Here is an 18537-nt window from a genome sequence, read left to right as displayed (position 1 = left end):
TGAAAGATAATTATAGGTTTTAAAACTTAGTCTCAAACATTATGCTTCAGATTTTATAAAATGAAAAGCAAAGAAATACCCCAAATCCCACAGCTCCCACTATTAAAGATTTTGTTATCACTTGAAAGGAGAGGTGCTGCAATGTTACCTTTTTAACATCTGTGTTTTTAAAATGCAAAGAAGTTAGAATTTCTTGAAATGCTGAATGAAGCAGCAACTGCCTCTTGCATCATATTAATCTTGCTTATTCCCAAAAATTCATTACCATCTAGCACCAAACTTTCCCTCCATAAAAAAAGAAATTTAGTATTTCAACAAGTATACGTTAGCATAAAGAAAATGCATGTGCAGATGAACAGATGTTCCACAGGTTTATCTCACCTGAGAAGCGCCTGAGCTTGACTTCTGGACATTTAACAGCTTTTATTTCTGTTAACTGCATCATCAAACCAGTGCTGCCAAAATGCAAATTAAGTCTTCCAACTTCTCCTCTCCCCCCCAAATTTCAAGACCAAAAATTGAGATTTTAAGACACTTAAGATTATTTAACAAATAATTCTTAAAAAAAAGAAATCAACATTTTTAAGGACATGATTAGTTTATGTTTAAACTTAAACGGTAACACATACTTCACCAGATCTATCCTGTTGTTGATCGCAGCCCAGTGAAGAAGCGTTACGTTTTCTTTGTCCGGTTGTCGTACATCATAACCTGCTTCCACCAACTCTCTACATCGTTCGTATATTCCATACCTTGAAGAAGAAAACAAGATTTTTCACAGATCTTCCCTTGGATAAAAATGCATTCAGCAAACACCATACTTATGGGTCATAATACAAAAGCTTCAACAGAAATGAAGAAGAAACTTTACTTTCTGTTTCTATGTGATTACAGATCTCTTGCAACAAGAAGCTTCCATTAGCAGAAGTTATATTAACCAAATCAAGACTTTACAGAAAACTTGTCTCTGCAGCAAACTATACAGCAGAGCAGGGTGAAATACGGATCAGTATTATACCAAGTGTAAATAAAAACTCTTCTCTTCCCAGAGACTCCACTACATTTGTTTCTCCCACCTCTGTTCTCCTTCCTTTCCATCTCTTGAAGACCAAAAGAGCTTAGCCAACTGATTTGACAGTATATTCCTAAAATTCAGCAGATGACAAGATCATCAGGTCAATTACAAACACTAACAGAGCTCAAATACCTCCTATGTTTCTTCTCAAATAACAAAATAGCAATTTTCCTTTTTCCTAAGTTAGTATCATTCTCTTTTTTATACCACATCAAAATTCTACACTTTGGTATGAAATTAATTCTTTCATTAAAGATGACAGCTAAATGTGAGCTATCTTCATTTGAAAAAAAATTTCTGCATACATTTTGAAAGTTGAAACAATTCAGGAAGCATAAACATCACTTAGGCATCTAATGTAGGACTAACTCCAATGTTAAATAAAGTTTATCTTGATGCTTACACTGTTTTACCACTTATTTTTAGTGGCAATAAAAGCAATGCAGAAAGGCAAGTAAAGATTACATTTCAATGTCTGTACAGGGAATTCTCAAGTCTCAAGGAGGAGACTCATGCATGGGCACACCTTGAAATCAAGATCAATGCCTTGTGACATCCAACTTCTGCTACAGCAGAACTTTAACAGCCTCTAAAAGTTGGAATTTAAGTAATTTTCCTTATGCTGCTTCCATGTTCTACTTTCTCCAGAAGAGACAGCCTTAGACAACTTAAGGCCTCTTTGCTCCACTTGATCAGCTTGCATAACTGATGCCAATGCATTTCTTCCAGAGGAGTTATCATTATTACTTTTTCTTTCATGTATTTGAATGGTTTCTCAATCTGGACAACAGTCCCATAGTGAAGCCTCAAATGACTCAAATCAACAAACCTCAGGAATGCTTTCCAAGCCTATCACAGGCTTGAAGCACATAAATTAGTTGGACACTACCAAAAAAGAAGTACTACAAATAACGGCCTACTTAGATCATGTTGTTTTCGATTTCTTTGGAAAGTTGCATTAGAAATTATGAAAAATGCTAGAAATTGATGTCATACCCATAATCTTTCCAAACATTACAAAAGATCAGAACAAAGACTTGCGTGCAGTACATACCAGCTGGCAACAAGCCTGTAAAATTTGGCCCCTCAGACTGAGTAAAAAAGCAAGAGTCATGAATAATTTTGACAACAAAGCTTTGTTTACAATCAGCTAGGAGGGAAAAAGAGGTTTGGTTTATGAAGACTTAAAAATATGCAACCCGCTAGACAAGATACACATACTCAGACAGACATAACTGCCAGGAAAACTGATAAGGTTCTAAGTCTGATTAATCTTGAGGCACACTATGTCCCACGTTCCAGCCCAGATCAGCAGCGTGGTCTGATGAGTGCCTGTTCAAACGGCTTAACACGTACCATTCCTGACTTTCCCCTGCCAGCTGAAAGGGCCACTGAAACAGGTTAGGACTACTAACAGTGGGTGAGCCAAGAATGAGGAGTGAGAAGAGACAGTAGAAGAGATGGGAGAAAGAAGGATCTCTGAAAACAAGACAGCAAATTCTGATCTTACTGCAGTACAATATCACACTAGCATATTACATCTGGAGATAACCTGGAAAATTATTCATATAGAATAGCAAAACCCCCGTTTGTTGACAAGCTGTTCTACTCCAGTCAGCTGTTATGACAACCCTTCTACTGTAGACAAGCCTGCTGCCTTCATTTAAACAACTGAAGCCATAATATAAGAAATTATTGACCTACAGCTCAGCTATTAGGTTTAACAGTCACTAGCTAAAAAAACTGTACTGCCTATGGCTAAATTTAGCTGACTCTCATCCTGCTTAAACAAGTAGTACTACATGACAAGCAGGAATTATGTTAATAAAATATTCTAAGTTACTGAAAAGATACAAGAACACAATAACATAATAATGCTGACTTCTGTAAAGCCTAAGAGGCAATCATGTAAACTTTTCATGCAATGGATTAGGATTTTCCTTACATGTACTGGTTTTGGCTGGAATCAAGTTAATTTTCTCCATAGCAGCTCCTATGAGGCTATGTTTTTGGATTTGCGAGCAAAACAGCATTGATAACACACCCATGTTGTAGCTATTGTTGAGCAGTGCTTACACAATGTCAAGGCCTTTTCTGTTTCTCATGTCACCCCACCAGGAAGTAGGCTGGCGGTGCACAAGGAGTTGGGAGGGAACACAGCCAGGACAGCTGACCTCAACTGACCAAAGGGATATCCGACACCATACGATGTCATGCTCAAAAACAAAAGGTGGGGGAAGGAGGAGGAAGGGGGGCATTTGGGGTTGTGGCATTTGTCTTCCCAAGTAACCGTTATACACGATGGAGCAAGCCCTGCTTTCCTGGCGATGGCTGAACACCTGCCTGCCCATAGGAAGTGGGGAATGAATTCCTTGCTTTGGCACATGGCTTTTGCTTTACCTATTAAACTGTCCTTATCTCAACCCACTAGTTTTCTCACTTTTACCCTTCTGATTCATTTCCCCATCCCACTGGAGGGAGAGTGAGCGAACAGCTGCAACATTACTACCGGTCAGCTATGGTAAAACATACAAATGATTTAGATGAGCGCCCTATTAAGTTAATTACACAACACAAAGTGAACCTCCTTGAAAATAACCTCTGATATCTAGTCAAGTTTTTGTTATACCATGCTACCAAGATAGGTATAACCAAGCAGCACTGTCACAGTCTTGGGGGAAGCGGGGCAGGGCACATGGGGATGTTTGTTATTTGGGATTTTGGGAGGCATGTGTGCGTTTTTAATTTTATTTAAAGCAAATCTCTGATCTTACAGAAAATGTGATGCTGCTTTCTGAACAACTTTGCTTAAGAGATATGAAACTGAAGGAGAGCTGTGGCAAGCATGCAAATCGACTCTGTAGCCTATTGATGCAGAACGCTGTTGCCAATGCCCCTGCAGAAGCCCTGATGGGATGCTCTAATTAAGCTCCACTGATGTTTACAAATACCACCCTCTAGAATTCACCCATATACTGCTGTGAGCCCCTGGGCAAAGACTGCATGGGTTCAGATACAACAAGGAGTAGTAGTAGTGGTAGGAATGGATTCCTTCTCTGGGCTTAGCATCACAGACTTCCCCTCCTCACCACTGGAAAGCAAACTGCAAGTCACAGGTACTTCCTACCATTGGCCACAAAGTAAATCATGGAGTTCTGTAATACATCAGAAGAGCCTTCCCAGGAAAACAAAACACTTTCCAAAAGTTGAACTGAGAATGAGATACATAGCAATTTTTTAAGTCACCATCAGTTTGTTCCTAGCAATTTATTTTGGTATCTTGAACTCAATCATAACTGATCACAAAAGATGTAACACAGATTTAATTTAATAACTCTTCAATTTATTAAATTGTCACAAGAGACTTAACGATCTAGACAGACAAAATGCACCTGGCAAAACAGGTTAGGAATTTACAACAATTTGATCTTCTTCCTGGAAACAGCAAGCTCTCTACAATTAAATAAAACACTGAATCTGATGCAGTCATGGTTCTTGAGCTCTGTCCTAGAAATGCAGCACTCTTCTCTCACATAGGTACAGTCTTCTTCCAGCAGTTTGCTGAAGCTGACTTCACTTTGCCTTCTCCAAAGGGTCATGACGGACTGTTAGATTACAAAATGAGAAAATCACCTATTTCAGACACTCAGCATAATTATGCTCGTAATGTTGTTAAAGGGCTCTACGCCCTTCAGGAATGAGGAATGGAGGAAAAGATTCCAATCCTCACAAGAGACTACTGTATTTTCAAACAAGTTTTCAGCATCTGGGATAATTCTAGAGGCTGATGCTGTAAACATCAATATGGAGTATAATTAAAGCACACTGTTGGGTTTGCCTTGTTCTGAAAGAAATGGGACTAGTTCTGCCAGGGCAAAAATACCATTGTGCAAGCTCGTTTCACTACCACAGTCTTTAAGCCATTTCAGTAACTAACGTGTAACATTTTATCTGTTGTCGCAAGTTAAAGATATTCTGAATTTAATACTTTCAAAAATAGTATCCTAGAAGCCTTTTGCATTTTAAATATATAATTCATTTTTCATTCTTTTGTCTGCAAGCACACTGAGTCTTGGAAATAGACACTGCCAGCTTTGCTGTATGATTAACATTAAATTTGGCCACAATACTAGGAAGGAATCTCTCTTCAGTGAGCACATCACCATGCCAACAAACACTAGGTAAGCCAGGAGCTCACTCCCTCATCTTGCTATCATTGCAACTCCAATCAAGCTCTTTTAACTGGAAATGCAATTAGTAGAAAAATGATCTTTCTTCTCTTTTGAAGTCTCAGTCCCATGAATGATGGTGGCTAAATACTAACAAAGCCTTTAAAACATTCTCATGTTTTTTGTGTTAAACAGTAAGACAGTTTTGTTTTCAACAGCAAAGGGATAACTCAAGAGCTGCTTAATGAACCATTAACAGTGATGTTGAGAGACAAGAGAAATTCAGCTCTTGCGTATGTTCCGAAGCCTCAAATTGTCTAGACAGTTGTAGCTATATTGTTACTGTGGTTAAAAAACCATCCCACCCTTCCATGTGAACTTCAGACACATTTCGCTTTCAGCAATATAGCTAAACTCCAGGGACTCAAACGACCAGGCATAAAGAATGTCTACCTGTGTCATGGTCTGCCCATCCTCTTCTCTGGATAGCTGAAAAAACTCAGGAGTAATTGTCACTTTGGCTGACCCTCAATTTGAATTATTCCATATGTATCCTATTTTTTTTCTTGTCAGTTTTCTTGTGTTGGGTTTGCATGGCAAGGTTTTGGTAGCAGGGGGGCTACAGGCGTGGCTTCTGCGAGAAGCTGCTAGAAGCTTCCCCTGTGTCTGATAGAGCCAATGCCAGCCGGCTCTAAGACGGGCCTGCCGCTGGCCAAGGCCAAGCCAATCAGCGCCTCTGTGATAACATATTTAAGAAGGGGAAAAAAAAAAACAGAGCTTTTGCAGCCGCAGAGAGGAGCGAGAAGATGTAAGAAACTCTGCAGACACCAAGGTCAGTGCAGAAGGAGGGGGAGGAGGTGCTCCAGGCGCCGGAGCAGAGATCCCCCTGCAGCCCGTGGTGAAGGCCATGGTGAAGCAGGCTGTCCCCCTGCAGCCCATGGAGGAAGGATGAGGGGGTGTAGAGATTCCACCTGCAGCCTGTGGAGGACCCCACACCAGAGCAAGTGGAGGCACCTGAAGGAGGCTGTGGCCCCATGGGAAGCCCGTGCTGGAGCAAGCTCCTGGCAGGACCTATGGACCCATGAAGGGAGGAGCCCACGCCAGAGCAGGTTTGCTGGCAGGACTTGTGACCTCGTGGGGGACCCACACTGGAGCAGTCTGCTCCTGACGGTCTGCACCCCGTGGAAGAGACCCACATTGGAGCAGTTCGTGAAGGACTGTCTCCCATGAGAGGGACTCCATGCTGGAGCAGGGGAACGATGCGAGGAGTCCTCCCCCTGAGGATGAAGAAGCAGCAGAAACACCGTGTGATAAACTGACCATAACCCCCACTCCCTGTCCCCCTGTGCCGCTGAGGTGGGGGTGGAGACTGGAGCCAAGAGTGAAGTTGAGCCTGGGAAGATGGGAGGGGTGGGGGGAGGTGTTTTAAGATTTGATTTTATTTCTCATTCCTCTACTCTGTTTTACTTGGTAATAAATTAAATTTCCTCTCTGAGCTCAGTCTGTTTTGCTCGTGATGATAATTAGAGAGTAATCTCTCCCTGTCCTTATCTCGACCCACAAGCTTTTTGTTATACTTTTTCTCCCCTGTCTAGTGAACAGAGTGATAGAGCGGCTCTGGTGGGCACCTGGCCCCCCGCCAGGGTCAACCCACTACACACATGAATGATGAGAAACAGTGAGGGGAAAAAAGCATGTTCTTTTTGTATCCAACAATTTTTTCCTAGGCAAAATTCAGCATATTTCATGCTGCACTATTTCACAACACATTCATTTTGAATGATCTCAGTGAATAAAAGAGAAGAGTTAATCATGCAATAATGAAATCGTAACACTTGAGCACAAGGAATCAATCTTCCAGAAGTCACAAAAGCACTTCTTAATATCATTAATATTTAATAGCCATGTTCATAATGGTTATTTAACATACTTTCAGCATAGCTGGAATTTGCTCAAGTTCACTACAAGCAGAAGGTGCCTATTCACTCTCAACAGAACTGAAAATCATGACACAAGGATTAATGGGTCTCAGATTTTGTTATCCTAGTCATAATCCATCATACACTTCTCTACCTGTGAACATTAGCTACTTTTCCTTAGTTTCATGGCTTAAAAGATTTAAAACAAAAGGCAGCAACTTTAATTTATTATGTTAACACAGTACCCTTTTCCCAAGACATCACATTCAAAGTTGTGACTCCAGCCTTGGATGACACAGGCCTAGTGGTGCCAGAAGAGATGGAAATAAACACACTCAACATATGTCCACTAAATTTCACTTTTAAATCACTTAGGACTTTTTTTATTTACAAGACTCCATTCCCTTGCAGTTCCAATAAGAGCACTGAGTATCACAGAGAAATGAAAACAGTATATAGTCCACCCTCTGATTTTGTAAAGGCAGAAAAAATTCAAAGACTTTCTACGCAGTCTTAAGTGAAGTACTTAAGTATTTACTATGCAATGTTCCTCCACTGCAATAGCAAAGGCCAGAATGAATGTTTTTTACAACTGCTTTGAAAACAGATTTTCAAATACATATGAGTGGCCTGCTTCTTTTTTTCAGAAACACAGTGGAAACTTTGTATGAACCAAACTGAATTTCGCTATAAACGAATACAAGATGTCAAGAGATTACACAGACAGTGTAACATCTGCAAGATAAAGGGCTAAGACACTCCTACTTTTAATACTACCTAGATGCCCTTGGATGTGTTTATAACAAAGTGAGTGAAAAGCCTCCTTTATATCAATAGATATTAAAACCAAACACTATGATTCTTTCTCCAGCACAAGCTTCTGCAAAATAAACAGAGAGAGACTATTTTTGATATAAAGCATGCCTAGGCCCTCACATCTGTGAGGGAATTTATCAGGAACTTAATGGAGAAAATATAAATACTGATAAACCCTTTGCAATGAGAACATCAGCTGAACTACTCTTTTCCATACACAGTCTTAATTCGATTGTAAGAGGTTATTAGATTTATAGCTCATAGTATATGAGCATGTTAATTTAATAAGTGTCCAATCTAGAGACTAAGAAGATAAAGCACACACACAGTTCAACAAGATATGAAAGAACAAATACTTCTGGAAAAAATGTGTGGAGCTTGCAAGCTCTTACCTTCCCTTGCTGAAAAACAAAAGCAAATGCATTATTTTCCTAACATTGTTCTATTTCTCTGTAATCAAGTGCCAATAAACTCAACATCTCAAAACAGAATTCTACATTCAAACAGCATGTATGAAGCATAGATGAGTTTTAAACCTTTTCACCCCATTTTTCATAATCATCATCAAAGATTAAGGAACTATGCTCCCCATTTTCATATATGTTCCAACAATAATATAACCGGCTACTTTACAGGAGAAACTTCTGATAATGCAGCACATTGAATACTGTTTCAGAACAACAATGATTATGAACAAAATTAAAAGACTGACTAGCTACCTATATGGTGTGACTAACTGCTTCCTGCTTGGATTATCACAAATTTAATAGCAAACAATTCTATACTACAATGAAATGCACCTTCTACCTGTCAAGAAGCCTACAATTTAAGTGGTCTTATATGGAATGCCAGATCATTTTGGATGACAGATCAGTTTGACTTGTTGTTGTTGTTTTAACAGAGGAAGATAGCTAATTATAAAGTTGTGTATCAGACCATTCTCAGGATCAACAGAATTTCATTTAACTAATGGTAAGCACCCCAGCTAACATTTAACTATATCACAGTAAAAAACCCACCCCTATTATATTCTTTCAGGGAAGTTTTGAAGTGTTCTGGGGAAAAAAAAAAAAAAACCACCACCACAAAACTGTGCTGCCAATCCCATGCTGAATGTTACATGTCTGGACTTAGGGGAAAAAAAAAACCCAAACCAAAAAACAACAAGCCACCAAAAAAACCCCAACACCCAAGCTAAGAGAATGAAAATAATTCCTATTCTATTTTGCTACCTTTTTTTCTTGAACTTTACTGAACTGCTTGGGGAGGGGAGTTCTGGGAGACAGACAAGTAGCCCTTTTTCACAAAACCTTTTTTGGCACCTTTCTCACTTTAGCACTCAACTAAAAAATAAAATCAGCAGATATTTTAATCTAAGTGAACACTGATTTCTGAGGACAAGTGGTAGAGGATAAAATCACCTATTTTTCATACACTTAAAAGATGATGTATTTCTACAAAAGTGAATAACTACATTTTAATAGGAACTGTATATATTTTTAATACCATTGAATTCATACATTAGCAGCATTATTTATTTTATTGCAAGTCTTATGGTATTTGTCAGGTTTATTTTCTGCCTTAAACTTCAGAGATTTTTTTTTCCCTTTAAGCCTTCAAATCATATTAAATACTTAAAATAAAGGTGAATTCTCCCTCTAGTAAGGGAAGTTCTGGCTGGATACCACAACTTGACTGTACACCCATGCTGACAACCTCCCTTCCCTTTGATACTAACCATTAGGGCTATGATATGAAACTACAGTCCTCTCTGGTGAGATGCTGTCCTCTCTGTAAATCATATCTCGCCATGACTGTGAAGGAACATAACGGATAACTCACAGCCCTGTTGATGCAATAAGCGCACAAGAATGAAAGCAGGCAACTTGCAAAACCACTTGTGCTGTCATATTTCCATGCTTTTAAGAAGCAGCTAGTTAGATGCTATGCCCATATTTTCATTTCTAAAAATAACCTGACATGAGGATTACAGGTTGCAGTATTACTATTAAAGTATTTAGAGCAACAATCGCAGAGACAGTCAACATCTATGTGAGGATGTTAAACTCACAGCTCAAAACAAAAAATGAAGGAAAGTACATACTTCCTAAACCTAAATGGGGTCTCTGTCAAATGCTAAGCTGCAAAGCTCCTTTCAGTTGGAGGAAATGCCTTTTAGGGAAAAAAAAAAGGAAAGAAGATTTTTCTTTTAAGAAAAAGGAAAATAGCTCAGCAAGATACATAATAATTTAAGCATTCACATTAAAAGAAAAAAAATCTGACAAAACTCTATCATCTCAGCTCACTGAAGAAAGGCGACAGCAGTGGTTTCTGAATGTAAACAACAGCAAGCCACAAAGTAGTGTATGACAATTCTTCAGAAAGTCTTGTGAATTAGTACGTACTACAGGATTGTGTAGAAGAGAAATTTGTAATATTCATCTGCATTAAGAATGCAATTATTAAATTTGCACACAGTTTACTCCTACAATCCTTTCTCAGCAATAAAATACTCAGTTTCACAGCAGCACTGACAGTGCAGAATTAGAGACAATGAAGGAAGTTACACAGACATACATTCCTTCTAAACTATAAATGATGTCAACAAATCAAGGAAACCCTCATGTTTGCATATCAATGTAGCCCACTTACCTCTTAATCATCACCTACAGAAAACAAACATCAGTACCAACAGGAAGAAAACCATATGTTCTCTTCCAACAATCTGTCCAGCAATCACGTATATTTGCATCTTACAAGAATTTCTGCCGCATATTTTCATACAATGCTCATAAATTTAACAGTAATTTGGTAAGAGTTCATTTATGAAATCTTCTACTCTGTATCTACAAATACAGTTCACCTTCCACTTTATGCAAATAAAAAAATCCATTTCACTCATTTTTAGCTAATACAGATGCAAACAAATCTAATACTCAAATATAAACTTACTGTGTGGCTTTGACAATGTCCCAAGTGCTGTAATCATCAATGTGGCTCTTCCGTCCAATAGATTCACTATATCCATGGTTGTAATGGCTTTGAGGCTTTATTTCCTGAAAGATAAACTTGCTATTAGAACATTAAAATTAGCACTACTAAAGTTTCTCAGAAGAAAAATAAATTCCTATAAGCAAAACTAAAACCAGTACCTGGTTCAATATACTATAAAGCCTAAATCTGAGGGTGGTAACCTGACTGGCCACATTTCTACATTTGCCACTGTATTCCCTAGTATAGATTTCAAACACCTTCCAGGAAACACCACTTGTAATAGCGGAGTTCCACCAAATCCTATGCTGGGGTATTTTTTTTTAGAATGCTAATAAAAAAGTAACAGCTTTTTTTTTTTTTTAATAAACACAACATAGCATAGCTAAAAAAAGCTATTGGCCATAAACTGACAAAGTCTCACTCTGCTACTACAAATAGATGTTATACTTTAAATAGCACAGTCAAATACCTTCTAGAAAATAAATAATTGGGAATGATTAATACCAATGACTAGAACCTACTGATACTTTATTGATTCTTCAAATCCAGTCTCAGTTTCAGAGGCGATCTATGTATTTTTAACCTCTGGGCCTCAGAAATAAATGGCACTACCGTGACATGTTCTTCACCAGATACGGCTCCCTACAAACTTAATTCTTTTGATGAAGGGCAACACTTCAATCCTTAATGCTTCACTTGGTGGAATTTATATTAAAACTCCGTATTGACAGATCATTAGGGCAGCAACACACCATTTTTCTTTACAAACTGCATGCCTGTGAAAGTCAGCTCAGCAAATTGAAAGTCAATGATGAATTTCATACCGCTTCTAGACAATTTTCCATTTGTTACAAATACTATAGCTGATTGCCTCTATGTATCAACCATGCAATTCAGCATCGCTACATCAAGTGTGATAACTGGAACAGTGAAGTTAAAAAAAGAAGCAAGTTCTGCAAAAGTTCTAAAAATGCATTTAAATTTATTTTATTAAAGTGTGTTGTTTACTTTTACTCAGTTTTCCCCAACATATAGTTTCAATAGCAGAAATTTTGTTTCTTCAATCTGTATCTAGAAAAACTTTTAAACATCTTATGAAAGGTATTTAATTAAGATTCCAACTTCCTCTCAGTTATTAATAAGAGTGATGACTTCATTACTATACTAGACAGATTTTAATTTTTTTCTTTTTTTAAATAAAGATATCGTGAGTCAAGACAATCATGATATAACACACCTAAGCTTAACAAGAATTTGCAGTTGCAAATTCCCACCACCTTCTCTCCCAAGAGGCAAATGCTGGCCCACTAGCTTAAGTGACTAAGAGACATATTAGGACTAGGAAGACTCCCTGTTTGCCAAAATGAGCAGGTGTCCCGTTTCTCGCATTCTCTCAGCTCTGCAATAATTTCTGCAAAAGGAGATGTTGGTCACAATGAGAAGCATTAGTAACTTCTTACTGTGTCCAGTTGTGGCTAGTCAGCCAGTGTTTTCTAGCTTCCTGTGACATTACCCAGCTCTCTGTTGACTGCAATGGGAGTTGAAATATTGAGCTTGCATGCAGACAAGTCAACTCTGCCCTCTGACACTTTTAATCTGGAGTTTACTCATCTCGGCTGTATAAACACAATGCCTTCCAGATAACTGGGTGCTGGAAATCAAGTCAGTCATTACAGATTTTTCTCATCAGTTTTAAAGGTACTTCTACCCTAAAATTACTACATGCACTAGCTATCTTTTAGAGAGGTAAAAAAGATGATTTAAATCTGAAAACCACATTTTAAATACCGATTTCCAGATACTGAAGTGCCACTTAAGCAGAAGTCTAAAAACTTATAGCAGTTATAACCTCGGAGTAAACTATCAAGAAGGTAGTCTAGTTGCAAGTCCCAAAACTCTCAGTATTCATTTCAAAACCAAGTAACTTCAGTTGAGCATGTTTGTATTTGTTACATATGATGTACATATTTCAGACAAGAAAAAAAATTAAGATAAATTCTAATACATTAAAGTACATTTTGTAGTACTAAATTTACTAGCCATTTATACAGTTAGAAGATTTATGACATTTTATACATTAAAAAATCTTTCAAGAAATTCAAGTGTTTAAAGCTTTAAAACCAGAACATAGTAACACTGAAAACTAGTGCAAAAGTCTTAATTTTCAAAATATTTATTCTTGTGCATAGACTTTTCTTCAGAAAAATAATTTTGTCAATTTCACACAGTACCTAAATGATCAGCAGAGCGCATCTTTTCTTGACCAAAATGTTATTTTATGGCATTCAATTTTTTTTTCTAAGCCTGAAAAACTAACTAGATTAACTAGTTGAGCATTGCCAGCCCAGCAGGAAGGCTGCTCCGTTGCCATCTCTACAGGAGAGACAACCTAAAAGTGTAACAGGGCATCTGCTGTCATCCAAATCGCACATTACAACCAATTCTCTTACTATCCAGAAACACAGCTTCACTTTGTATTTGAAGGAGGCAATAGTTTAACCAAACCTTTTTTTTCCCCCAGCTACTAGATAAGCCAAAGTGTTATCTGAAGCAAAGATGCTGAAAAAGATACCAGAGAACATTACAATTAAAAAAAAAGTAAAATTAGAGAAGGCTAAATTCATTAGTTTGTGCCACATGATTTTCTCTTTTCCATCATATTAGGAAAAAAAAAGCAGGATTTATACCAGCTCTGTTCACCAGTTATTACACCACACAACTGCAGCAAGATTTTACATATCAAATTGGAATGCTCAGACCTGGAAAAGCTAAAGGAAAAATCAAGTCGGCAGAGGCCAGAACAAAAGAAATTCACTGTCCTGGAGCACCCTGATGAAGAGATAGTACTTCAGTGTATTTCTTAGCCTTCCACAGCTGCTGGAAGGGAAAAAAAATTCTCTTGTTATCTAACAACTATTAGAAGCAAACTGAGAAACTTGGGTTATTTTTCAGACAGATGTTAATTTACCAGGGAACAGTATTTCTCTTAAGCTGCATTTTCCTGACCACTTCAGGCACACAAACCAGACTTCTATTCCCTTGAGCCCACACTAGCTAGTCAAGAGAGCTGCCCATTTACAAGCAGTGTAAATTTATGTCAGCCTAAAGTGACCATGAAACCATGATCTTATCATATTAATGCTTTCACAAAATGTTTAAGGGAATACAGCAAAATCTTAAGTACTAATTATTAACCATGTAAATTCGAAAAATTAAGAGATGACATTCCTTAGCCCCTCCTATAGCTTATCTGATACTTCTTAACTTTTTTAAAAAATGTAATTTTTAATCTCCTTTTGTACTGACAGAATCTCTGAACTACTTTTTTTTTATGCTGAAACTTTGAAAATTTGTTATATTAATGCAAAATAGCCAAAGTGATTAAAGAGTTAGATTTGAGGTGATGGCAAATATGACTGCCTGACACAAAATGAGCAAGCAAGAAAATTCTCTCCCTCTGCCTCCAGTACATACATTAGCAGTTACAATCCATTTGTTTAATAGAAAGACTGACAACAAATATAAACTTAAAGTGAACCCTATGTTTCCCAATCTAAGAGTTGAGTTTGTCTTTTACATTTAAGAGCAACTGAAACAATCCCTAAAATCCTGAAAGGTATATGAACATCACAGCCTCCAACATCATACAACAGAGTCTTCTGACCACAGTGTTAATTGCAGGAAAAAAGGATGACTTGAGATTTGCCTGAAGACACAAATACTGCTCATTTTGGAAGTAAACAATTTAAGACAAATTCCAGGACAGCATATCGAATCTGAATCTTCACCCAATACAGCCAGCTCTTTGCAGCCTGGATGTAGATTTCCAAGCTTAGAGTCAAAATTTATCACTTAGTATTACCTATGCAACTTGACAATTGCATGTTGGCTCATAACAGCGTGCTGGCTACTATCAGTGCCACTCTACAGAATATAACTCCTATCTGGCATTGTAAGTGCCTAGTTTATGACCAATCTGCAGAGTAACTTTTGGGTTTCTAAGTCAACAAGCTGCCAGGAATCAAGATAAAAGAGAACCTGGATTTCATAGATCACAGTAATACTTGATTCACCTGGCAATTGGTGATTTGGACCAAATCACTGCAAACAATGCTGTGACACTCTATGCTTGGCTGACAAGGCAAAATATGAGAGAGGCAAGGCAGCAGCTGAGAACAGAGTCTATTCACTCCTAAAGAATTTTTATCAGGGTTTGAAAATCCTGTACAGGGCTAGGGCACAGTACTATAAATGCAGGAAAGTAATTTCTCCTAGTTATTCTAGAAAGAATTATTTAGAAAGAAATAATTAAAGACTAACATTAAAAGAATCTAATATGGGTCTACACTGTTTTAGCTGGGCACATTACCAGTACACAGGAAATCAACTGAAGCCTGAAGTAGGAGACCATTATAAGACCTACAACAAATTAATCCAAAATAGGTGTCTGCTCAAGGTGTTATCTCAGAGTCTACCAAACACAGCTAACAAACACTCTTCTTGAACCTTCAGCTTCTGCAGTTCCTATCAGCCTTAGGCATTTCAGAGAACAATTTGATTATTCATGTCTCTGCTAATGAAGCCTACTAGTTGACTGACTTATCAGGAAACTAAAATTGTTGTATTCAACACCGTTTAACCTTCCCAGATGTCATGGCTTGTGATGCAAGTTTGCCAATGACACCAAGCTGTGTGGTGTGGTCGACACACTGGAGGGAAGGGATGCCATCCAGAGGGACCTTGACAGGCTGGAGAGGTGGGCCTGTGCGAACTGCATGAAGTTCAGCAAGGCCAAATGCAAGGTCCTGCACATGGGTCGGCACAATCCCAAGCACAACTATAGGCTGGGAGAAGAATGGATTGAAAGCAACCCTGAGGAGAAGGACTTGGGGGTGTTGGTTGATAAGAAGCTCAACATGACCCAGCAATGTGTGCTTGCAGCCCAGAAAGCCAAACAACCTGGGCTGCACCAAAAGAAGCGTGACCAGAAGGTCGAGGGAGGTGATCCTGCCCCTCTACTCCACTCTCATGAGACCCCACCTGGAGTACTGCATCCAGCTCTGGGGGCCCCAGTACAAGAGGGACATGGAGCTGTTGGAGCAAGTCCAGAGGAGGGCCATGAAGCTGATCAGAGGGCTGGAGCACCTTTTCTATGAGGACAGGCTGAGAGAGTTGGGATTGTTCAGCCTGGAGGAGGGAAGGCTGCAGGGAGACCTTACAGCAGCCTTCTAGTACCTGAAGGGGGCCTAATGGAAATCTGGAGAGGGACTCTTTACAAGGGCATGTACTGATAGGACAAGGGGTAAGGGCTTTAAACAGAAAGAGGGCAGATTCAGATTAGATAGTAGGAAGAAATTCTTCACTGTGAGGGTGGTGAGGCACTGGAACAGGTTGCCCAGAGAGGTTGTGGATGCCCCCTCCCTGGAATTGTTCATGGCCAGGTTGGATGAGGCTTTGGGCAACGTGGTCTAGTGGAGGGTGTCCCTGCCCATGGCAGGGGGGTTGGAACTAGATGACCTTTAAGGTCCCTTCCAACCCAAACCTTTCTATGATTCTATATGCATTGCTACCAAATACAATGGCTTCAACACTGCCACAAGCATCAAATGCTGCCATAATAGGTGCAGGTGTGGCTCTCAGTCAGCAGAAGGCTACCTGAAGCAAGCTGCCTGTGCCCAGGCATCACACATCCTGTTCAGCCCCAGTAGGGCCGACTACAGTGGTGTTACATCTGGGATGAGTTTGCCCAATATTAGTCATTCTGCATCATCAGCTAAGCTAGAAAGAAGTCATAAGTACAACATTCAGACAGCATCTATTTTTGGTGTTTAACAGAAGATTAAACCACACAAAAATACAGATTACTTCCTCCAACCCATTGGACAGAAGACAAAGCTGTGCCCAAAATCCTATACTGCTCTAGATTATTTGCCCACCATTATTAAAGGAACAGAAATAAGCATTTAAAAAAGTGAAAAAAATAATTATTTATATCATGTTTACATCATGCCTTCCATAGAACTTTGTGTATTGACAGTTTCACTGTCACCATTTGGCTAAAATGGTTCTCACCTAAAATAGGAAATAATGAATCTCCTCTAAATTCATATGCTCTCACACAAATTTTAGAAAAATAGGTAAAATCCTTGAGACACTGATTTTTTTTAAACATAGGACAGAGTGGTAATAAAGTAAGCACATAACATTTTGAGCCTAGAACACATACCACATTCATAAATGGCTTCAACAATATTCCTAAGTGTTGAAATATTTTTCCTTTTATGATGAAAATATTTATTCCAGAAAAATTTAATTTTACAATGATAATCCACTGTTAAAAACCACTAACAGCTAATTCAAAGATGAAAAACTGAAATCCAAGTGCATTTATTTTTTGATATTTTGATCTCTATTGATAATGGCTCCCCCCCAGCCCAAAGTCAGGAAAACTAAACAGAAGGTAGTAGAGCAGAGGCCTGATTTCACTGATTTACAATAAGCAGATTGCAAACACCCAATCTCCACTTCCTTCACCCCAATTCAAGGAGCCATTTCCAAGCATAACTTGAGCCAAATTAGCAGTTTACCATAGCTAAAAGAGAAAGGTCATCTCTCTGCCCACTGTCCCCCACTGCTCTTGGCTCTGTGCTTCTACTGCCTAACTCAAGCTAGCTTTGGTACTTGGAGCTGTGGTTGCAGTGAGCCCACTCAATTCATTAGAAGAAAAAAAAATTAAACAAGAAAAACCTGATTCTTTTACAAGGACAGCAAGCTGAATCTGTTTCTCCTGTGAAAAGACAGGCTCCAGAGCCACTGGTAGAGGGAAAGCAAGTAAAGAGAAGGTAGCAGGAACATTGTAGCAGCTGCCAATTGTTAATTTGACTAAGTAAACATGGAACCACACACTCCAGCTTTTAAATATTCAAAGAAGCCAGGCTGACAGGATGAAGAAAATGATGCTACTTCTAGAAACTGGTAGGGTTGGTTGGCTTGGAAGGTTGCAAGATTTTACTTATTTAGAAAAATCAAATTTGGTTCCCCAATTACTACCAAAGGTCACTCTTTCTAGATGAGCTTACCACTTCAGTGACCATCCTTTGACAGTGCCCTAATCACTCATGTGCATCTCTGACTAGTTCGTCATTATTCATTAGTCACAAAATGTGCATATTGCTTGCACAGATGTGTAAGTAATGCAGGGTAGGAAAAAACTCAGAAGAGGGAGAATAAGGATGGGGGAAAAAAGAAACCACATGGAACAGGAGAAAAGGGAATCTCGTCCAGAAAACAGGACAAATGAGATGGGGGAACAGAAGATAAAGCAAAATATAAAAAATAAGTCCAAAGGAAAAAAGGAAGAAGTACGGGGAGAGGGGAAAGAAGCACAGTTTCCCAGAATGAGCACTAACAATACCAGCATTCCAAATCAGTTCTCCTCATAACCAAATGGACAAGTTATGCTCATTTTCCCTGAGTACGCAAATCTTTTAATCTTTTCCAATAAAAAAGCCAAAAATGAAATAAGCTTAAGGAGAATTCCAAGAAGAATATTCACAGAAAAAAA

The 18537-nt window shown here is 38.6% G+C and overlaps 1 protein-coding gene across 3 annotated transcripts in view; it reads right to left on the bottom strand.

Annotated features, from left to right (window-relative positions):
• Positions 1-18537, bottom strand: part of ZDHHC17 (zinc finger DHHC-type palmitoyltransferase 17) — a 79660-nt gene that overhangs the window by 48457 nt on the left and 12666 nt on the right. For all 3 annotated transcript variants that reach the window (XM_054813951.1, XM_054813952.1, XM_054813950.1), the window contains 2 exons: positions 10932-11035; positions 630-752 (listed from right to left, as the gene is read on the bottom strand). In XM_054813951.1, coding sequence (XP_054669926.1) covers positions 630-752; positions 10932-11035 — 227 coding nt within the window. The remainder of the gene's footprint in view (positions 1-629; positions 753-10931; positions 11036-18537) is intronic.

This window comes from Grus americana, chromosome 1 (assembly GCF_028858705.1).
Source record: "Grus americana isolate bGruAme1 chromosome 1, bGruAme1.mat, whole genome shotgun sequence".
Lineage (NCBI taxonomy): Eukaryota > Metazoa > Chordata > Aves > Gruiformes > Gruidae > Grus > Grus americana.
Note: the sequence above shows the minus strand (reverse complement) of the source record. Positions and strands in the feature narration are given on the sequence as shown.